The 23988-nt window shown below is 35.0% G+C and overlaps 1 protein-coding gene across 1 annotated transcript in view; it reads right to left on the bottom strand.

Annotated features, from left to right (window-relative positions):
- The window catches only part of DENND1A (DENN/MADD domain containing 1A), a 205880-nt gene that overhangs the window by 149722 nt on the left and 32170 nt on the right, over positions 1 to 23988 (bottom strand). The window contains exon 3 of the mRNA XM_009331593.1: positions 17108 to 17151. Within this exon, the coding sequence (XP_009329868.1) occupies positions 17108 to 17151 (44 nt within the window). The remainder of the gene's footprint in view (positions 1 to 17107; positions 17152 to 23988) is intronic.

Here is a 23988-nt window from a genome sequence, read left to right as displayed (position 1 = left end):
AATTGGAAAGGAGATATATAGGTTTCAGAGTAAACTCTGCAGAAATATGTATTTGATACAAAATGATGCCTCATTAATGTGATTGGGTTCACCCTTGTGCAGAATCTCACTGACTTTCACAAGGATTGACCCGTCTGCTGAACAACGCTCATTGCTTGCACACAAAACTGCATCTTGACAAATTTTAACTATCACACAGTTGTCCTTTACCCACAACTGAAATCTCAGTGCATAAAATGTTAAAAAAACCAAACCCACAATAGAATTTTAAAAGAATCAAAATTATCATCACAGGAAAGTGCCTATATTTTTATTGGCCTTATCAATACAAATTGTCCTCAAAATAATGACTGCACATCTATGTTTTAGAAACAAAGCCATGTAGCTAATAGACAGAATTCTGAAATAAAAGTGTTAAAAGATAACAAATCATCAGTCACCTCAAAATGGCAGAATATATTATCTCCATTATTTTGATGATTTAAATAATTACTGTAACTGCAAGTAAAAACATTCACATAATAAAACACTTCAGCACCTCATCAGCATTGTGTCATTGTAGGAGAATAGTGTATTACTCAGAACTTACTTTGCACTTGTTCCTTGATATTTATAGCTTCCTAAACACAGAAAATGGAATTTTCACTTAAAGAGGCAATATATTGAATCTGTACCACTATACATTGCCTTGTCTTTTAAAGAAAGATTTTACAGTGATATTATTATGTGGCTTTTATAATGTTATTGGACATAATTTGCCAGTCATTATACATCAATACTTATCTGCCTTGATTTACAACTAAAAAAACCTGAGACTAATACAGGTTAACCACAGACGTATTTTTAAATTTTAACTATTAAAAAAAAAAAAATCACATACAGAATTAGCTTTTGATTAGCAAAAAAGCTGATCTTTTGCATGTAAGAAATACAATTAGTGGAGAACTATTCAATTTTTGCTCAAGTTGCAAGCTCGTTACTATAAATGTAATGCTTTTTTTTCCTTTTTTTTGGTCTCCTTTAAATACTGCTCAGTTTGAAAGATTAGCAATGCCTACGTAATACACAACTTCCTACAAGACCTCTTTAGGTGGGTGGTTACTCATGGCCTAGAAAAATCAACATTTCTTTACAATTTCAAACCAAAACCATAGCAAAACCAAACCTAGAATCGCTCCATGTCAGCATCTTATAATCCTTTTTATGTTTTTACCTGACATGAAACAGAGGTAGTATCAATAATAGCCTGTTTTCTTATTTTATTCCCCTATGCCTATTTTCTTAAAGAAAAACCTACATAAATGCCTCTAAAGAAAAACACCCTAAAAAGAAGAAAAGAAAAAAAAACCCCGTAAACCCAAAACAATCCAGGACACACAGCTGATAAGCGTAAATTACCCAGTAGCTGAAACCAGTGTCTCTAGGGTATCACATGCCAGTTTTCTGGATCAATCCCCAAGTTTATATTTTCACAAATCTTCTTACATGCAGTTTGATTTTTAACATTTTAATGAGCAAAAAGTGCATCTATAGCAGCCAGTCACCACAGTTAAAGTGCAGGGCATGAACTGTGTCCCTTGAGGGATTCAGCCCAGCCGTGTCACCAGTGGCTTTAGGACATACACCACCTGGTTCCTTGTCCCAAGGTTCCACCTCTTTTCATAATCAAAACACTGCTGACATTATAAACCCCACATGGGTTTTCTAAAATCCTTCCCAATCAATAAAGCCAGTACATAACTTATCGGAGACAATACAGAGCTCATTGATTAAGTTTGGTTTCAGTAGCAAAGTTTTCAGAATAAATGAGGCAGGAATACAGTGTTCAGCCCTTTGGTGTCACACGGCAATTTATGAAGGTGAGGCAGTCTCTAAAAGGATTTCCTACACACACACACACAAAAGATACTTGAAAAGCGTATGGAAAGCGAGGTTGTTAAATACACAAAATACACACTTGGCTTATGTCCCGAATTATCTACATATTGAGATGAAATAGTAAAGAAAGCTCAACATTGCTGAAAAAATTTGCATATTCACTTGTGAATTTAATATGCAAGCTGTAACTTAACTCAAGCCTTTTTTATTTTTATTTTTAAACCTTTCACTGTATGCTCCCACTTCCAAGTCAATGGAACAACTTCAGAGCCTCTTAAATATACAGGATTGCTTTATTTCTCTTGTTCAAGTGAACATCGGTAACAAATACCCCATGCTGCAGCTACAATTAAATAAAACTGCACTGATAAAATGATATGCAACTTGATGGTCTAATGCAAGAACAGCAGACTGCTGCAAACAACCTACTCTTAGACACACGATGCAATTGACATTCCAAGTGGAACAAGAAGTCTAAGTAGAAGTTGGAGAGAAAAATTAAGATACAGGCAGAGATCTGTGAAAACTGACGAATGAGTAAGGCAACACTCCAATGTTAATGTGAGTCAGAGAAGGGAAACAATACACCACAAAACCCAACAGGTTGGGGACCTGTATTTGGAAGCCTATTGAGAAACCTGAGGAAAAACAAGATGAAGTTGAAAAGACTACCCAGAGTACAGACAAGACCTTTAGCTGTGGATCATGGGGGAAAAAACAAACAACAACAAAAAAACCCAAACCAAACAAACAAAAAAAACCCCCACAAAACACCACAACCATATTTCAGAAAGTACATACATTTTTATAGGAGGACAACTCAAATATTACAAGAGAATGGAGCATTGCAAGTAAGATGAGTCTTCCATGGAGAGAAGAGATGACTCAGTGATGAAAAAGATGAATGCTGTTTTATTTCTTCGACCTTAAACCAGAGATGGCATATAGGTAAGGTTGCTGTAAGTGAAACACTAAACAGAGAGGGTGGAAATACAGATATTTTTCATCTTATCCAGCTTGAAATACCATCTGAATCCATGAAACAAATATGAAATCCATCCTCTTTGCATGGAGGGACACCAAGAGAGTTTCAAGAACACATCAACAGACTGATGAAGGAAGGCAGAGATACTGGAGAGCAACAAGGGTTAAGAAGAGAACAATGACAGCCAGCCTTATGGGATCAAGGGCAGTAAGAATAGGTAACAGGATCCCGACTTGACCAGCAAGCAACTATAGATTATTTTATTTCTGCTCAGAAAAAATATCAAATTTATACATAGCAAAAATGTTAATATAGCATAATAGAGTGCTAGGACATTAACTGAAGCAAAATATTATCCAATTATTTTGAAATCTGGGTTGTACATTAATCTACCTTATAGCCCCAAATTGTAAACTGCTCTTATATTTAATTCATCTATTTGAATAATTTTAAGCTAACGATTAATTAAATCACCCACTGCAATGGAACAACAAGTTTAAGAATTCAAAACGGTTGCCAGTGCACCCAAATAACCAACTTAAACCTGACAACAGCTCTGTTTAAAACCCAAAGGGTGGTGAAAGAAAAAGTACAGAACAATCTAGAACACCATAAATTCTGTTAGCTATGCAGAGTTGATCAGAAATTCATATACATTTTTCTAGGAAAGGGAACATCTTTCTGCACAATAATAAGCACCTCAGTAACAAGTTTTGCTAACTACTTTAAGCATTTTATAAAGCAAACACTTACAATGGATGGGAAAAGGTAGCCATGTTTCAAAATTTTATTTAAAGAATATAAATGTAATAAAGCAAAGCCAGCACAAAAAATTCAGCCACTAACTTGAACACAGCTATGAGTAACAAACAGGGATCTGTACATATTGTGTTTGAAAATTTAAACTTTAATTTGTATTTATTATTAGTGTCAGCTTATATTATCTTACATCAAATTTTCCTAAAGTTATTATTACAGATTATTCTCATCAATTAACAAATGCCATGTAATTATGTAGTTAAAAATCAGGAGAAGCATTCCAATTCAAGCAGCTTACAAAAACTAATTCTCAAATTAAGAAGAAAGTATCCTGCATGCAGAGGCCAGTGTCACACAGCCACAACAAAAAGCTGAGATTTTACAAGATGACGAAGCAGAGAAAGCAAAGAACAATAAACTTAAAAGCAAGATTTCTCTAAATTTTAAAGATTTTTCTAGTTTTTAAAAAACTGATACAACACAGATTCTTTAAAAAAAAAATAAATCATTGCTCACTTAAAATATTTATGTCAAATTTCATCTTGCATTGATTTTATCATAAAATCTTTTTACGTCTGTTACCAGTACTGAATGTTACTGATTTTTATAATGGTCAAAATATTTTAAGAATTAATTTTAATCAGTTCTCTAAAAGAATGTTCTACCCAAAAAAACCCAGGAGCATAATTTGCTTAGTAGCATTAATTTAAATTACCTTAATTTAGTTTTATCTCTTCTTTTTTAAATTCTACTAGTATTCCAATACAACTTTATAGCACTAGTTCATCCACTTGCTTAGTGTTCCAAAAATCTATTAGCTCTTTTTGAGCAATTACAAAGCCTGAATTAGGGGAGGGTTTTTCTTCTACAAAAGTCACTTCTTCCTGTATGGGGGTCAGAAGGGGAACAGTACCCAGTATGAAATAACATCATTTCACTGAAGGTCACCAATTGTTCTCAGGAAAATGCTATTTTTAAAAAAACAAACAAAAAACCCAACACATATATACACAATCCTGGTAACAGGAAGAGCATGAGATAAATAACATTTCCTAAGCATATTGAGGTCTGCTATCATTTAAATATTTTAAACGTACAAAATACGTGCACAGATGGGCAACTTTTCTACTTGCATTACTAAAAACATATTTCAAGATAAAGCTCAAAATCCCTGAATTTTTTAAACCTAATTGTGACTCTGTTTCTTAGAATTCACACCCCAAGGCCAAAGCTTTCCTGCCACCAGTCCTTCAAATCTGATTTGGACATTACACGGGAGGAGGCTCCAAGCCTCCCTGAGGTCTCACTCCTTTTACAACATACGCAAAAACAGTAGATAATGGGCCTATGCTGAATTCACTGCTCTGCACAGCTCCTCCTGGGACACAGGCCTAGCAGATGTGATAAAAACTGTGTCAGAGAAGTAGCTCTAGCTTTTGCCTTAATGACAACTTCAACCTCTCAACTAACAGAACAAAAGAACAGAAATTACTATTACAGTAGAAAAAAAATCTGAAAGCTGAACTAAATATTTACGCAGTTTTTCATCAATAAATGTCTTTAAAACCCCTTCAATAAAATTAAGATTTAGTTTTATTCTAACACATGTGGATTTTAGCTAACGTGCAAAAAAAAAAAAACAAACCACCTAGAGCTACTGTGGTAATAATTGTTCCAGTCTTAAATCACAAAGAACTGAAAAATTATACAAACAAGCATAAAAAAATCAGGTCCAATTATGTACATAAACATTGATCAATTGGTAAAGATAAGAAGTGTCAATATCAGAAAGCTAGAATACTAATTGAATTAAATATATTTTAAATTATATTTTATATTTAGTGACTAAAAATGAGGAATATTTTCACTTCCACATTTAGGAAAAATTAGGTGAGAACTATTAGCTATAAAAAGATAATCACGTACTTCTCACACCATAAGTTAATTGCACAGGTATACTGCATCAAAAACAAAGCTTTAGATATATACTTTGGTTAACATTTGTTAAATATTATAATTCTAGCTTAAGATGACTGGCCCTTTTAGACGTCGTCTCAAATGCTCTATTCAGTTACAACTGCATACCCACTTAATCAGCAATCATTGTTCTCTGAGGCAGGACTTTGTTGTCAAGACATGCACTGAAACCTTTAAAAAATTTCAGAACTGGCATAAGAAAAAAGTGATCTTTGTCAAACAAGGACAAATTTATGCAAATCTTTTATAAACATTCACAAACATTTATTTAGCTTTTGAAATGTTGGCCTCATTTGAGAGCATGAAAATGAGGGGGAAGTAGGAAGATGCAAAGGACAGCTTAGAGGCTGGCACACTACATAAATATTCAGAAGGAAGATTATAGGATTCATGTTAGGCTGTCTTAGGTTTCTCCAAAGTCCACATAGAATACCAAAGAACAAAACTAACGAGAAGTAGAGCAGATGTTAGACAATGCAGCAGCCCTCTTTTCCACACTCACTTGGCTATACTTCGATGCTTTCATTTTTTCTTTCAATATGGTTAGGTCATTCAAGGATTCTCCTATAGACTCTGTATTGTGGCTACAGAGCTATAAGCTGGACCTCTGTCAGCTTTCCAAAAGTTTCCAATGAAAAGGCATTATGCAAATTCTACCTCTCTTACTCTCTTTTCAGGAAAAAAGCCTCCAGTATGCAGTCATCGGAGTATTGGAAGTCCCAGCCTTCATTTCTGTATGGTTGTGTTTGCCTTAGGGCCATGCTGCTTGTTTTGACAGTGGATCCCCCTAGATAGTTGGGATTAGTCGAGCTTGTTTAGATAAACTTGAAATCAAGGCCTTCTCTAGGTAGACAGCTAGATGTAGCTACTGAGTTTCCAGCTGCCTTCTTCTTTCATCCCAAAACAACTGCAGATTCACAGTAGAGATCACAGCCACAGGCTATGTCACATACATAAGTACAAAATTAAAGGCTGCTAAAAGAAGCCTTTGTAAGTCTTAGTGCTAAAATAAGGAATCTGTACTGCATAGTTTAAACAAATTATTCAAGAAGCACCAATAAAGGTCTGCAATGGATAGTTAACAAGACATGTTCACAAAAGAAATACCTTGTTTACATAAATGGGCAAGATCATGCTTTGTTAATCACTTCTGCACCATCCACTGTCCAACTTTTTCAAAAATATATGCAATATAAATACTCTAAAACAGTACCTGCTAGAATATCTGAAAATGAGCTCTGTTTATCAAATACAAACTTTATGATCATAGGAGACTATTATGACAGTACTAGTCCAATTAGATTTTCAGTCACATTCACAACAAGATTGGGCCAGATTTGATCTTTACTATAATCAGATAATGCAAACCATAGGAATTCATTCACACAAATATAATACGTTAAAAGAGAAGGGCCAGAGCTCCAAACCTAAATTAAAATCAAATCCCACCCATGTAACTGTGTTACACCTTTATAAATCTGCATTGCAGTTCAGTCCCAACAGGAGATTCATTTTTCAGGCGGTAGGAAAAAAACAAAAAAACACAACCCAGTTTTGGCTTTTAAAGATTGTAATCTCTTCTAGCTGGGTGCAAATTTTCATATACACTTCTGCAGCATCCAGGCACAACAGATGGGAAACTAAAGTAAAGGCAAAATTAATCGCTAGGATGTTATAAACAAGCAACCAGCAAAAAAACCCAAAAGAAAGAAACAAACAAAAAACTTAGCTCAATGAATAGTAAATATCATTAAAAAATCAACTCCTCTGCTTTGCTCAGGAAAAAAGATGTGAAGAAACTTGCAATGTTAAAAACAGTTCAAATAAAGACAACAGCAGAATTTTACGGTTAAGAAGCAAAGGTAAGAATTTGCCACCAACAACTTCTCTGCCTTTGTGCAAAGGACTTCACTATCACTTTTCTGCCATTTCCATATTACAGAAATTCTATCATCTCTCACTGTAAAATTAAGTCATTTCACTGACAAGATCGTTTCTAGAAATTCAAAGCATTACAAAGTGTGAAAGAATAACATTAGACTCCAATTTCTTCCTGCACTGGTTACCAAAGAGAATATTAGAGCGTATACTGAATTCAGTCAGTCATTCCATATCATAAATTCTCCATTAGTGACATCCTTAGCAGAAATAAGCTACAGACTGGGAATCCTAACCAACAAGTGAGCAAAATACATGACTCCTGAGAAGCAATGAGAAAAACAATTTCATCATGCTATTGTGCTTAAAAGAAGACAGAAGAACACTTTTAGAATTGTTACCCAAAAATTAAATACGACTGCTAAGAAAAATGCCATGGATATACCTAGCACAGTGTTAGCAAATACCAGAAACTGATGTAATTCATGGATTTGCCTTCTCACAGAAGTCTTCTGATTGCTATGACCAAGATCCTCCTTACTGCTGGAGAGAAGAACACAAAGCTGTGGAAGAGCTTTAAAGCTAGTCACTAATGAAGTTACTTAACAACTCCGTTACACAGATATTATCTACTTTTTGCAGCTGAGGAAACGTAACAAAACTAAACAACTATCCCAAAGGGGGCAACAGCTGACCAATTTTTAAAATTCAGGAGTACCTGTTTCTCAGGCTTGCATTCACATCATACCTATTTGAGAATTCTCTAAAGGAGAAGGAAGGAGAAAATTACGATATACGATCAGGATGCTAGTGCGCCCAGGAAAAGAATTTTTCTAACATTAAACTTTGCAGAGATGCAATGGAGTTGGTGATCAACTTAAATAACTGAAGGTTGTAAGAGGATACAGCTTTTCAAATTTATCAGTATTTTCACAGCTTTTAGATTTCCAAATATGAGAACATGCTATAGAGAATAGCGATCAAAAACCTGAAAGTTATAAAAACATTCATTATCCATGGAAAGCGTTTTTTACTTCAGGACAGCTCATGTGTACAAAGATGACTATACTTAGAAACTTAAGTTTTCCAAGTATAAAGTTAAGAACTTTGGACTTCCCTGGGTTAACACAGAATCAATTCCAACTTTTCTCTATAATATGCTACCAATGCTACGCTGCTGCCCAGACACATGTGAAAATTTTGAGTACGTGAACATCAATTAATCTCATCTATCAATCACCAATAAATCCTTTCTTTCAGGCTACTTTCCAATCATTCCTTTAAAAAATAAATTAAAAAAAGAACAAAGAATAATGCATGCAAAATAATTTGGGAAATTCAATTAAGGCGTCATGCAATCTAAATGCTTTGCACTATACATTTATGAAATTATTCAGAAGTTATACTAAAACCAATAGCAAATAAGCCAACATAGACCTCATGATGATGGCTATGAAAAAATGCAGTACCGGGAAATTAAAATATGTGAAAATCTCAAAATTCCAGTTATACACACCCATAGACTAGTTTTCTTTCACAGCTAAGGTAGTAAAGTATTAAAAAATAAGTTCCTTCCAGAACATGCATTCTACTATTTTGCTATGTTATAGTAACTTGGAATTCAGTACACCTGCTATTTAGTACTCATACATTTGCTGGCATTCCTACACATCTTCTGTGTTGCGTATTCTACAGGGCACTCCACCCTTACAGTCTAATCTACAGAGGGCATAGGGTTTTGACAACCATGCAGATGACTACAACTGAATACTTTTTGTTAATGAAGTAACAAATGACCATCTGGCTTCATTGAGAAGCAACATTTTAATATAAAATTCCTCCTCCTGAAACGAATGGACAGATTATGTGATCTTACAGTTCATCACCTGGGGGTGTGAGGTGTGGAGCACATAAAAGGTCATGCCTACTTTAAAGTAAGTATCACACATAGCAAGACTATCTAGTTAGGAAAACCAAAAAGAGTTATATTTCCATCCACACCGCCCCAAACCCAAACTCTAGGAAGTCCCTTTGCTATCAAGAATAAGTCATGGAAATCTCCTGCCACCTTGGAAATCAACACAAACAAAGGGACAGCAATCTTCTGGAATTCCTTTTCATACCCTCTACATGCACCGGCACCTGGCTACAAGAACGCAAGATGATGCATTTAAATAACAAAGCACAAGCTGTTTCATCTGGTTTGATGCTCTTTTACATGCCACCGGATGCTCTGCAAATGAAAAATATACTTTTATTTCCCACTTGCTTTTTGTCTTTACAGCACCTTCAGTGAAGCTTTAGCTTCTTTATCACATTTTTTTAATGCATTTATACACTGGTGTATGGGCAGACAAGTTGTAAGAGCAGGAATCCAAAAAACTGTTTCCTCCTCCACATACTCAGGAAACTTTGAAGCATTAATGACTACTTTAGGAGCTACAAAACGTTCTCCTTACTTTGTTAAAATAGTACAGCTTCATTAACGAAGCAATAGAAAACATATTAAGGGGGGAAAAAAGATGCAAGACAGTATTATCAATGCTTGTTTAGCAGCATGGTCTCAAAAATAGTCATCAGCAATTCAGATTTTTAAGCTAAATAACCAAGTCATCCCACTAAACTCTTAATTTAAAAGTGATCTCTAATCAACTGAGAAATTGTTTAACTACTTTATGACTGTTAATATAGAGACATTGTATATCTGAGATTGATTCGTAACTCTAACCTTGACGACACCACTTACCCGCTGATACTTATTTTAATCATGTTTCAAAATAAGTTCTACTGTTTGCAAAGGATAGTACGTCCCAGTATTCCTGTACGTGCAAACATCAACATAATCAGTCATAGCAAGGAAGACCGTTACATGTATTGAGATGCGTTGACAACAATTTTAATATGCCTACACCCACCATATTGTTAGGCGCTTGAATTTTATTTTTAAACAAAACAAAGATACTTTCTACATACTACAAGTTTTTAAACAATATTTTGGAAATTGTTTATAAATTGATCTATAGCACCAATATAGAACTGAATGGTTCAGGAGACTGAAATGAGAGAACTTTCTGAACTATTTTGATAATGACTGGCTTAACAAACCAAAGTAGAATATTACTGCATAAGCATCTCCCATTTTAAAGAAACCCATCTTCACTTGAAGTGAATATTTTATAGTTTTATCAATAAATTTAAACATAAGTGATAATGATTACTCACTTTAGGCCTGATCCCACAACCTTTACTCACACGAGTAGTCCCACAGGATTTTAATATGACTACCTCAACGAATAAGGGTTGGCAGGACAGGTTTTTAATTATTCATATATTCACAGATTTTTAAGGCCAGAAGGGACCATTATGATCATCTAGTCTGACCTCTTGTATAACAAAGGCCATACGATTGTATCCAGTAATATTTGCACTCAGCTGAATAATGTGTGGTGAAATCAAATTGTGTTTATTGAACTTCCAATATTGATTCAAATTTTACACGAAAGAAAACGGAAATTGTTTAGAAAGTGGCTTGAACTACATTTCCTCACACTTAAACCAAATTATTCCTCTATTTCTATTCAGAATTTTTCTAATTTCTGGACACTGACTTTTGACATGGCTTTCACACACAGACTTTAGAGTCCAACACTATCTCAGGTACTCTCAAGACAAAATCAAGTCACCTCCTGGGCTCCTTCAAAAGATTAATTGGCAGTTTATTACTATTTGTTTTCTGCACTTTTACCACTCCTGCCCTGCACCATGATTTCTGAAATACAGATATCGTAACTGGAAAAACATTCCACCAATGTTATCAATGATGCAACAAACAGGGAAAACAGCATCTCCATCTCAGCTCTTTCATAGACAGGAACAAATGGAGTAGCTGCTTGGATTACTAGCTTAAAGACAAAAAAAAAAAGAAATAGTTTTGAGTACTCTTGTCACGCAGCATGCCTTAGACTTCAGGACTAACTTTTTTCAGGGATACTTACAAAGACTGACTTACTAGTTTGCTCTGCACAAATCCAATGCAATGATTTTTGCAGCCAATCACCAAGTAGTAGTAAAGTAAATACACAAAGTAATAAAGAAACCTAGAATGCTATGATTCTGTGTGAAATTCTGTGCAGATCTGATGGATTACTAAAAACAGCTATGCTATTAGGCTGTTAAATATATACTCTGGCTGAATTCTCTCATCATAGAAATACTTAACTACTATAATCCTTAGATTTACTAACTTCAACTCTAAAATGGAACTTGGATGAATAGATTATGTCAAAGATTCTACTAAGATGCAAATCATCTTTGCCATGTATTTCTCAAGGTTTGCAATTCTATCTAGCACAAATGCCTTGTAATGCACTTACAACAAGGATAATATACCCTACTACATACACAAAGACATTAGATTTGAAGAGGTTCTGCATTTTTTATACTAATTAAATGATACTAGAGAAGCACATAAAAGGCACAAATAGAAATACGTAAGAAAAACTGACCTCTCACCTACCAGGTCTAAAGAAAAGATAATGAAAAAACAACTTGTAATATACGACAAGGATGATAGAATAAGACAGAGCAAACAAGGAATATATATTTTCTTCACTTTCCTATATTAAAGGATATATATCTGGTCTAGAAAAATACTCTGAATTCAGAAAATACTCAGTTCTATAGTCAAAGCCCATGGTTTAGTCCTGTATACTATCTCTCAGGACTTGAACCAAAGAACCCAGCTTTGCCTTCATAGGGCAAGTCCTCTCCAGAATGCTTCAGTGAAACAGCAGCTGTACTATCTGCACATAAGGTACAAGGTGACCTCCTTACACATTACACAGACTGCTCGCCTACCCCATACAAAGGTTTCCATTCATGCTGCTATTTTACCGCTACCTAGTCAATAGGGGTCACTGTACAAGGAAAACGTTTATAACTATCCTACATTTAGTTTTATTAGGCTTTCACTTTAAAAGACTCCCTGTATGAACAGTATGATAGCTCTATACAAGCTGAGAGTATCAAATGCTTCAGAAGTGAGTATGGAATACTTCATATATTTACTATTTACATTGCCTTGGTTTTACTACAAAGTGGCTTTCAGAACACTATAACCACTTTTCTAGATTTTCTAAATGACTAATTACTCAACCTTTCCCATCCAACTTCTTCATCTACTTTTGAAAGGATAGCTATTATTTTAAATTACTCTTAAGACAGGTTTTATCATGCAGTGTATGCAACCTGTAAAGGCAAAAACTTTATACTAAGAATACTATGTGCAATCCAGAAATACCAAATTGGATTATAATCATCCCTGTTCAAGCAACTAAGCCCTCTTAGTGCAAGCAGATTTTGCAAGATAGGGGGGTTTATGCTCCATTTATGGCCAGCACTGTGTAAATACTCTCCAATCACACAACTCTTACAATGACACAAAGAAAGGGTGCTTTTCATTTTTCCCTGTGTGCAATGTTTCTACAATGCTCATAGACTTTGTACAAGACAGACCATTAGTTTCTATATAAAGACTGCCATAAAAGTTTTATAGTTTCTATAAATGTATGAAGATTGTTGGTTTCATTATAAACTCTGTTTCAATGCCAGTGGAAAGAAAAATTACCAGCAGAATAGAAGTAGCAATCTGCATAAGTACCAGCTTGCAAGCATGCATACCTCAGTCATTCTTGTAGTAATTAACTGATACATACAATAGTCCATCAAATTATAGACAAGTCATCATACCCACTTGAAGCAGCTCACAAATGGGAACTATCACCACATAATTTTTTCTTTCCCTTCCAGATGAGCTATAAAGATTAAAACAGTAAGGAACCAAATGATGCACTATGCAAAAAAGCCATTTTAAAAATATATTGCATTTTACAAAATTGTGTAATACCTGCTACACTTTCCATTGATTGTTTCACCATTTTCTATTTTTATCTATTTGACATCACCTATTTGCTGAAGCATTCTTTCTGATAGAAGTTCATATCTTTGCAACAAAATTCCTTTTATTAAAATTAGTTAGCCCAGGATAGCTATTAAACTTGGGATTAATCTTCAAAATAGTGGACAGCCAAAATTCATATGGTGATAAGGGTAAAACGACCTAGCCATAGTTTGATATTTATAATATTCCAATAGCACAGGATTTCACCCACAAAAAAAATGAACCTCATTACTTTATTAGGAACCCAAATCAGAAAACGTAGTAATACATAGTAATACATAAGTATTTTTCTGCTAGACTGTTGACTTATTTTTTTGAAGGATACTTCTACCTATAGTGACTGTACTTTATAAAGAATAGCTAAGAGTTCTCATCTGTTTTAAATTCCAAGACCACTGCTAAAAAGCTAGCACTGAAAAACTGTTGCTTATAATACCAACAATTACTGTATTTCATGTTATGTACAACCACATATACATAAATACACATTTTATTCTTAAAAGCTATTATGAAACACCTTAACAAGTTAACATGCTCTTACATTTAAAAATGTATCTCAAGATTACTTCAGCCCCCCTCCTACCATTCAAAAAAAGCCCCCTTGTTTTAACCATTTCAAGTGGCCTGGAGCAATCATTAGCATTTTCCTTCCTTAGTAAGGCTCCTAAGATACTTTGTCTATGACATTTTCTATAAAATATTCCGTTATACAGTTATTTAACAGATTTAAACCGTAGATGTCATTGTGGTCTGAACGTGTCAAAGACAACTTGAGGGAAAAAAATAAAGACACACAGAATTCACTTTGTCGGTAATTACAATCAAAATTCCTACGATGTGGCTAGCCTGCTCATTACTTCCTTACTTTGTATCAAACCCCTTATTTACATTTCAGATTACATTTTTCATGAAACAGTAAGATCTATCAGAGCTGAGAGGACTGAAATAATGAGGGAGAAATATTTTAATAAAACGTGTTGGGTCTGCATTACTTCCGTGTCAGAAAGAAAGGTTTCTTCTGTAGCGATGGATCATTTATTCTGTCTCTAAATGAGAAGCAAAAGATGAAACTGATGAACTTTTACTGCCCATTTGTCTTTAGCAGACAATTAAGACAGAAGATCAAAATGGATTATCATACCACGCAGACAACTGGCCCAACAGTAATACATCTCCGGGACCACAGATTTGTAACTCTCTTTTATCCCTCCCCTTTCTTCTTACTCCTTTTTCCTCTCTAAAGGCAATGCTAGCTTTGTGGCTCAAGGGGAGCCAAAAGGCTGGTCATCATTATTCAGTCACAGATGTCAATCTAACCTCCCTTTTTTCTCAGTTTCTAAAGCAGTGAGGCACAATAATTTGTGACAGATTCTTTTACTGTAAGGTACAAAGAACACACAGAATAAAACATCTAGCAGCAGCAAGGGTCTCTGATCAGATGTGCTGGTACATGGGAAATACAGTGTATGTAAAAACAAGCACTGATAGTTTAGATGAATAAAAAAAAAACTTGAGGTGGTTTTTTTCCCTTTTTTTTTTTTCTTACTAATAAGTGCTTTACCTTGTGTTGATTTAACTCAAATATTCCTTCTGGATTAAGTCATAAATGTTTGATTGCTAGAAACAATTTTTGCCTGCACAAACATGCATATCATCTCTCTCCTTTGCATACAGAATACATGCAGAAGAATTCAGGATTTCGTAGTGTGCATCTTCAGTGACTTAGCACTTCTAAATTTTTTTTCTTCAAAAAAACCAATAAACCAGAAGTTTTAAGAAATAAACCTACTTGACTGATTTGCAGTCTATACATTTCTCAGAGCTCTAGATTAATCAGGAAAAACATGGATGTAGTTCTTCCTTTCTACATTTTTTTTTCCTCTGGCTTACTTGAATATTCACAAGTAAGTGATTTTTCAAATCTAAATCTGTCAACTCTGGACATGTTCTCTTCTTGAAGAATGTATAGCTACTATTAATACAGCAAATATTCTTTCTGTGCATAAAGAGAGAAGATGTTTTTAAAATCTACTCTGAGTTTGAGAAGTTTAGCCTCCTTTCTTTTGCTTTCCCTATAAGTTTGCATGTGCAAAATATTTGATGATTTAAAAATCCATCCCATCCCCGCAAATACACTACTGTGTATTTTGTGGAGTCTGACATTGGACATCGGAAATTCTGACTGTAACTGGGTGAACATCTTAAGAATTATATATGAGCCTGTGGTTCCTCTGAGTTTGATTCAGTCTTGCATATTCATAGCAATATTATACAAGTCTAATTATTTGTGGGAGAAGGAAGAGGACTGTTAAGAATTTTATAAAGTAAATTTATGTTCAAGACTCTCCTGTAATACCTTGATCATGGACACAATCGACTATACCAACTCTGAAGGACCATCAGTTCACACATGGCTAACCTGATAGGCTATAATGTGCTGAAAAGTAGTTAGTTTATCCTGTAAATACAAACTTAGGGATCTATTTATTCACAAATTACAGATTGACAGTGGCAATAAGGATGTAGTCCTCCAAAAAGTTTAGTTCCATGCTATACTTCATGTGTAAAGGAAGCCCTAAAAATAAACTGCAGTGAAAAGCAGTCAGGTTGAATAGCTGCTCTGAAAAAAAAAAAAAGAAAAGAAAAAAAAATTACTACTACCTCAAAAGCACCCAGAAGCTCTAGTCAAGATCCCATTGCATAGAGTGATTACAGCCAAATATCAAAATATTTGGTCTGGCCCTGATGAGCTATCACGTCTAACAATTTGTTAAATGCATTAGTCTAAATGCCACAAAATTTCATATTGCATGAAAATGTAATTAGAAGAAAAGGATCTGAGATAAAATAGCTCTGCTGACCCTAACTCAGTATCAGAGACTCATTGAGGCAAAATTTATTGTTATATTAAATAGTTATACAATGCCATAACTTCAGCACTTCCCAGAAATAAAGGTGCAAGAAATCAGCTTGCACTCACAACCCAGATGCAGCAGTTACCCTAAACACTGACAAACAATAACAGCGCATTAACTCCAGTAGTACTTATAGACACCACAGTAATAATCCCCTCTCCCTAACCTCTGACCCCTGCCCCAATCCACTTCTAATGAGACATAGTAAAATACAAGGCAACTTGAAGCTGTTAATTTCAAAGTCAGCTAGAGATCCTGTGAAAAATTCCAGAGTCAATCTGTGTATAAACTAAATGAAGAATACCTGTGTGTTCCACCTGCACATTCGTATTTTTATACCATCTTTTTGAAACAGACTAGAGACTACATGATCAGGCAAGAATTTAAAAAATGTACTGTAGTGCCAGGTGCCCAGTTAAATATAGCTATAAACCTTTCAGACAATGAAGTGAGGACTGCCAAATGAACTGCAGGCTGTGGCACCTAAAGGCAAAAAGTGAAATTTATTAATCAATTTTCCTTCCCGCTCTCATGTTTGCTTTTAAAAACTAGATTGTAAAACAATCTTATGAGATCCAAAATTTTTCCGTTTTCTGCTTTAAATGTGAAAATGTTTTTATCCCTCTGCTCCTAATTACAGCTTCTTTTTCTTTCTAAGAATGCATTTATCTCTTTCAGTAAAAAGAGCAGCAATAATATGTTGAACAACCCTGAAATAAATTTTGTCATGTAAAAAATTAATTACGCATTCCAAACCTGGTCACTGTAGTCCTCTGGGAATTGCCTCCGCACCTCAGGATCTGTAAATAATTGACAGATAATATTAATTGGCTTTGGATTAGTGAGCAAGCAGAGAATCACACATTAATATTTGATCAGAAGATGATAGCAACCCTGGCAGGGGATCCAAGAAGGGCAGCTGAGACTGCTATGTTGATAAGAGCAGGGAAGGACTTTTCAAGGCTCTCCCTTTACCCTCCTCCAGAAAGACAAAAATTGTATATAAAACATACACACAGAAAACATATGAAACCATAAATATCTGTGTGTACATACACATGTGTATATACACACACCCCATATGTAAATAAATGTTTATATATAAATTATTTTATAGGAGATGTCCTGGTGCTACACTGAACTTTAGGCTGTTACCTTGTGCAGTATCTTTCTGGCTGCAATTTGCCAACCAGGCTTGTCACCAGAAAATGGTTACCAAATGCACTTAGATTTTGTTTGTAATCACATAACTAGTTTTGCCAGCCACAGAAACTGCGTCGATTAACCTCCATAGATGTTTTCAGTGATACCAGATTACAAATCTCTCAAAATTACTTTATATTAATGTTAAGTTATGCTCCCTAGAAAACAAAAAAATATTTATCCCGAATTTGAAAGAGGTAATTAATATAGCCCTGGAACCTCTAATGCTTCAGACTAGCAAGCATTCAAGACTGACGCAACGTCCTTATTCCTTTGGCTTGTCAGAATGAATAATATGGTAGTATTCCCTGAATTTAATTAGAGATGTTAATAAAACAACAAAATATGATTATTAAAATTGTTTATATGACAACCTATTTAAACCACAACTCTTCAAAGCCATCCATTTTTCAAAGGAATATGGCTGAGAAGACCAGATTCCATTCTACAAAGAATTTTTTTAATTACAAAAGCCAAAAACCAAACCATACAACAATCACATGAGAGTTCAGAATAAAGTGTAAGGCATAGAAAAAAAAATCAGCTGGTATCCTACACAGTTTCTACCCTTTGTGCAGTCAGATGGGTTTGGTTGTATGACGCTTGGCTCACTGGATGCACTGTTACCAGATTCTTGACTCTCTATACGCTGCCTCCACAAATTTTGATCATTATGTGGGGAGTGCCATTGATACACAACCTCTACTGCTCAATTACTGCTACACTGCATTGTAGCTGAGGCTTGAGGGGAAGAGTCACTTTTATGACACACGCCCCACACACTTATTTCAGAACAGTCCCACCCCAGATTTCTCATTGGCAAAGTTTACTTTACTAATACATCAGTTGATTGGCGATTCAATTGCTAGCAGATGCAAACTTTTCATTAAGGTGTATTCTTTTTACATTAGAAATACAGCAAGATTGTACTTTAATAAACTTTCTAGCTTAACTTTTTCCAGACAACTAGATGCTTAGTTTTAACATTCCACATTACACACATACACAATTACATACACAATATATCAAATTTTACATATACATATGAACAAACCATTCTACATTAACACAACAAAGTAGAAATAGAAAGCAAGGGATCATATTTTAAAGCCTTAGTTTGAAAATTCTTAAATCTATATGCAGGTAAGCATACTAAACTAAGTGTCCAAATATGCAAAGAAATGTGAACGGTTGAACGCACATGAACAGTCCTTTATACACAAGTAACAATTAACAGGACAATACAGTTTCATATTTTTTCAAAGCAAGCACAGTATCAGTGGTAAGATGAAACTATGCAACATCTATTATGATGCATATTCTTAATAATTATTTGAGGCTAAACTTTCTGGATGTCACAGAAAAGACAAATCAATGAAAGAAATAAATAAATCCAAGTACCTAATATTGCTTAAGAAATCTGTAACAGCGCCTGGAACACGATACTGACATTCCTCCCACCACCACTTCTATTGACCCATTGCTCTCAAACTTAATATAAATATATATACACATACTGACACACACAGCGTTTTATCATTTACCATTTTTTAAGGAAACCAGGAATTAAATTGGGACATAAATCCATAGTGCGTTTGCTCTAAACACATTCCTCCATAGATCACAATCCACATTCTCCATTCTTTAAAAAGACAACAAAACAGATTAGTCATGCAAAGTAATTGTGTGTGTGTGTGTAAGCATGTATTTCTCCTGTTTTCTTCACATCTTGAAAGCCTTTCTGTGTTTCAGGAGCTCATTGGCATGGAGGAAGGCCTATAGGAACCTATTTGTCAGCATCTATGTAAACTCTGAAAGCTCCTAGCAAGATCACCATCCAGAAGACAGAGGTGCATTGTGCACCACTTTGCAAGATACTAAGATTCACTCATAAGCACTGGTAGCTGAAAGTTATCACGGGCAAATAAATACATGCTGGTGCTTTTATTGTCTCAGAGGCCACCTTACAAACCTTTCTCATTAAAATGAAAACAAAATACAACTTAAATAATAACTTAAAAATCACAGCCAAGGATTTTTTGTTAGGCTTTTTTGGTTTTAATTCTAGCTTTGTCTATATACATCAATTTTCATTCAGAGTTTTGACTTAAATATGTTCATTCTTACAGAAAATTGGGATTTTTTTTCCTGCCTCTCAAAAATTTATGTGCCATCAACAAATAAGGCGGAGCAGTGGCCATAGAAAACACAGCGTAAAATAAACAGAAAAAAATCCTCCCTGTTCCATACATGTCCCTAACACAGGAAAGTCAAAATCATAGACTCATTGAATGGTTTGGGTTGGAAGGGACCTTAAAGATCATCTAGTTCCAGCCCTCCTGCCATGGGCATGCACACCTTCCACTAGACCAGGTTGCTCAAAGCCCCATCCAACCTGGCCTTGGACGCTTCCAGGGATGGGGCATCCACAACTTCTCTGGGCAACCTGTTCCAGTGTCTCACCACCCTTACAATAAATCAGCTTACAAACAACCAAAAAATTTCCATTGTCCTCATCTCTTACAAGGACCACTATATTTTGTACCTCAGTTGAGTAGACTATACACTGAACAGGATTTGGCAAAATTTTCAATGTTGACTCATTCACAGCCATTGTCTGTGATGTAGAGTGCGGTACATAATTAAAATGCAGTTATGGTGATTACCAATACAAAGTAACAAACAATAACTTCCCCCCACCATCACTACATCAGAATGTATATCTCCAACACTTCTTTAATATCAATAGCCAGTAACAGAGGATATTTCAATTCTCAAAGTTACTGAAATGTTTAACTGATCTACTACAAAATTGTTTTCCTTAATTATTTCAGAAATTATGCATTTCTGAATATTTGTTCTTTAGGGTAACATGCACTAGTTAAAAATTAGACCATGGGTTATTAAGATCTTTACAATGCACCAAAAATCAGATCACCTTTATAATTAGCTAAAGACTGTTGCTTCTGAAACAAAAATTTTGTCACGTGGACATTCTTTTGCCATGGAAAGAATTGTGATATATCGTTGCTGCAAGAAGAGCAACATTTCAATCTTTGCTGTCCATCCCTATGGCTTCCTCTCCTCGCACAGGAGCAGTGATACTGACAGCCATCTCCAACACTGCTGGATCAGGCTACATGTAAAGGCAGAAGGCTGACTTCTATCTTCTCTTGAGAAAGGCAGTGAGGATGGATTATCTTTGCTGCTGTGGTTTGCATACCACAAGAGGCAGGTATGCCACATTTTAAGAACCCTTCCTATAGGTCATCAAGCACAGTTATTCATAAACTGTGAGTAAATATTTAGAATACCTATTTCTTATTTTGTGTCTTCAGTGAGCTTGGTAACAGGAGAAAATTGAAAGAAAAGAAAAAAGAAAAAAAAAAAAAAGATGATCCAAACCCCCACAAAACCACAGGTAATAGATCTTATTGAAATAGGCCTTTTGAGCAATTCAGTAACATAAAATGGGGAGTTTCCAAACTTTTCCACACAGTAGCTTATTGACTGTAATATAATTTTTACTTTGCTATCACATAGTTTTTCTATATCTCTTAACTAGTACCATTCCACTTTTACTTGTCTATGGATCTGTATCCTAAAGGACAAATTATTTCTACCTCTTTAAAATTCAACAGTAAAATATACACACTGCAAGGCTCGGTAAGAAGACAGGAGGAAATTTGTTGGATGCTTGCTGTGCATACTTCAAGCAACTGAAGTAGTTATGGTTGTTTTCAAGACTAAGCAACTGAGAACGTCTGAATCTGGGCTTTGGTGAATTGAATCCTTATGTAGATAGCAATATTTCACTCACCAGATTAAACATTACCACACCACAATTTAGAAAAAGATGTGACTGTGATTAGAGTCCCTAGCTGAGTCAGCTTCTACAGGTTCAAGATGAACATGTTCTCAAAGCACACAGTCTACAATTATATTTTCATCCAAAAAATTGATCTCTCGGTGCCACAATACCTTCATAAGTTGTCTTTTATATAAATAAAAACTTCCTATGTCACTCAACTGTATACATTAGAAGAAATTTAATTTCATCCACAATGCATGAAATGCATGAAGTTAACTTAATTTCTCATCCACCAATTTCAATATGTACTTAGCTGGATGAGCAAAGCACCTTGTGGAATTGCACTGGGCCTCACATGCCTGTTAAGACAGTAGGATATATAGTTTGTATACAGTCTGCTTTTGATGACACATCTCATAACAGCATCAGAATGGCTAATCCGTATAACCTGGAACCCTACAGTTAAGAAAACCACCTTTAAATTATGCCTGGCAGCCACACGCTTGCATGTCCCCATGTTTTTACAAGTACTTTATATTTAACATTGCGTCAGCTCCATCACTTCAGCTTTTAAATGGTCTGGGAATATTTACTAAACTTTCAGTATCTTTATTGGGAAAACACTACACAATGGAAAAAGAAACTACATCACATCTTACTATAACTTTCATCACTTTATCCATTCTTCATTGTTAATCTAATGTTCATTTGAAAGGTGTTTTCAATTACGCTTACCTACACATATATACACAATAAAATTATATTTCAATTCTATGTGGTCATTACATGAAGTTCCATGAAGCTGGAGCACCCTCACTAAAGCAAGAGGATCTACATAAATACATACATTTAGATAGTGGCCATCAAGACACCTGACTTCATGAAATATAAACATCTACAAACATTACTATTACTCAGTATGGCCAGGCTCTCCATTGAAAGGATAAGCACAAGGCGCCTAATAATCACAATGGACACAATATCCAAATTATTCTGAACAGGGGAAAACAGTCATACAAACGGAGGAATATGGGAGGGTAGCTCAAACAAGCGTTCAGGATTCAGCTTTAATCAGCACCACTAGTATCAGTAAAATATGCTTCAGCATTCATGTAAAATACTTGGTAAAGACATGAACATAGCTGACTGTCAACTCTGCCTATAAAACTGAAGTAACTTGAAAACTTCAAAGACTTTTACTAACGGTAATTTGTTTTGCACACTGCATGCAAACAGAATTAGATGTAGCTCCATTGTATCTCCAGACAGTAAGAAAACCCTTTGCAACTCAACACGCAATGAATGCTCTTATTCTAGGTACTTAACAGGCTTTCTAATGAAGTGAAGCTCAAATATTTTTCTACTTTAATACTCCACAGGCAAAGTAAACACATGTAAAATACTTTTTTCAAGTTCAGGAGAGTGGAATCTATTTGCTGACATCAGAACAAGGGAAGAGACAGACTGAAATCCTAACCAACCTCTTACATAGCTACAGCGAAGTACAGAGTTTTAAGATTTCCAGTGCACCAGTCATCTATGAAGTTATAAAGCATTAAAAGCTCAGCTGAGGTCAGCAAAAGGAGACATTGCAAAACAACGAACAGACAAAATGAAAGTTAAGAACTGAAAGAAAAAAAGTCATATGAATTATGGAGGTGCTTCTCAAACTAAACTTTTCCCAAACCCCAAAACATGAACTCAAGTTGTGCTACAAGTTGAACTTGTATGTTGATGGTAACTTAATATCTCCTGTTTATCTTTCATTATATCTGATTTTGTAGTTTCAGCTCACAAAAGATTATAAGATCGCACAGTTTCTGCCTAAATCAAGTGCTGACAAACTTCTCTGCAAAATAACCATATATTAGTATTAATAGCATGCTGAAATATAGCACCGGAAATTGTAAGTTACAAGTGTAAAGCTGAAAGTACACAAACAATACCATTCCAAAAGAAAGTTAAAATACACCATCTTATCTGCAATCCCCCATTCTTGTATGGGCACAAGTGCAATGAAATACATATAAGTCACAAATTTAAATTAAAACTGTTGGTACTAAGAAAAAAGTAAACTTAATTTTATTCCTAATGCTTACGCTCAGGTTTAAAAAGCTTTTAAACCAATGACATGTCATATGAATTTCCTAAGATTCATGAGTGACTTCACTGAAGTCAGAGTGGGTTCACTTACCAACCTAATGCACATCCTTGTAAGCCCTCTTCCCAGAGGATATAGCTCCATACAAAGCAGCTGCTGCCCATAAAATCTAGGTTGGCCAAAGACCTGGAGATCCACTAGCCCTTATTACTCACAACAGACACCCTGTTCTAGGGAGGACCAGTTAGGAAAAACTCATACGAAATAGATCATATGGTTATTTTTGAAACAGTTTCCTTTGCAACTATTATAAGAGGTGCTTTTGAGGGAAACTACTGAATCAATTCTCATATGAACAATATGTGAAATTTTTGTAACTGAACACATTTTTTATTTTGAAAAGGGGTAAGAAAAGGCAATGCTATTTCTCAGTGATAGAAGAGTAAAACTTTTCTGCACTGTCACAGCAGCATTTTGATTCCTTGCCATGCATTTATAGAGATTCAACAAATGAACAGCACA

This window comes from Pygoscelis adeliae, unplaced genomic scaffold (assembly GCF_000699105.1).
Source record: "Pygoscelis adeliae isolate BGI_AS28 unplaced genomic scaffold, ASM69910v1 Scaffold619, whole genome shotgun sequence".
Taxonomy (NCBI): Eukaryota; Metazoa; Chordata; class Aves; order Sphenisciformes; family Spheniscidae; genus Pygoscelis; species Pygoscelis adeliae.
Note: the sequence above shows the minus strand (reverse complement) of the source record. Positions and strands in the feature narration are given on the sequence as shown.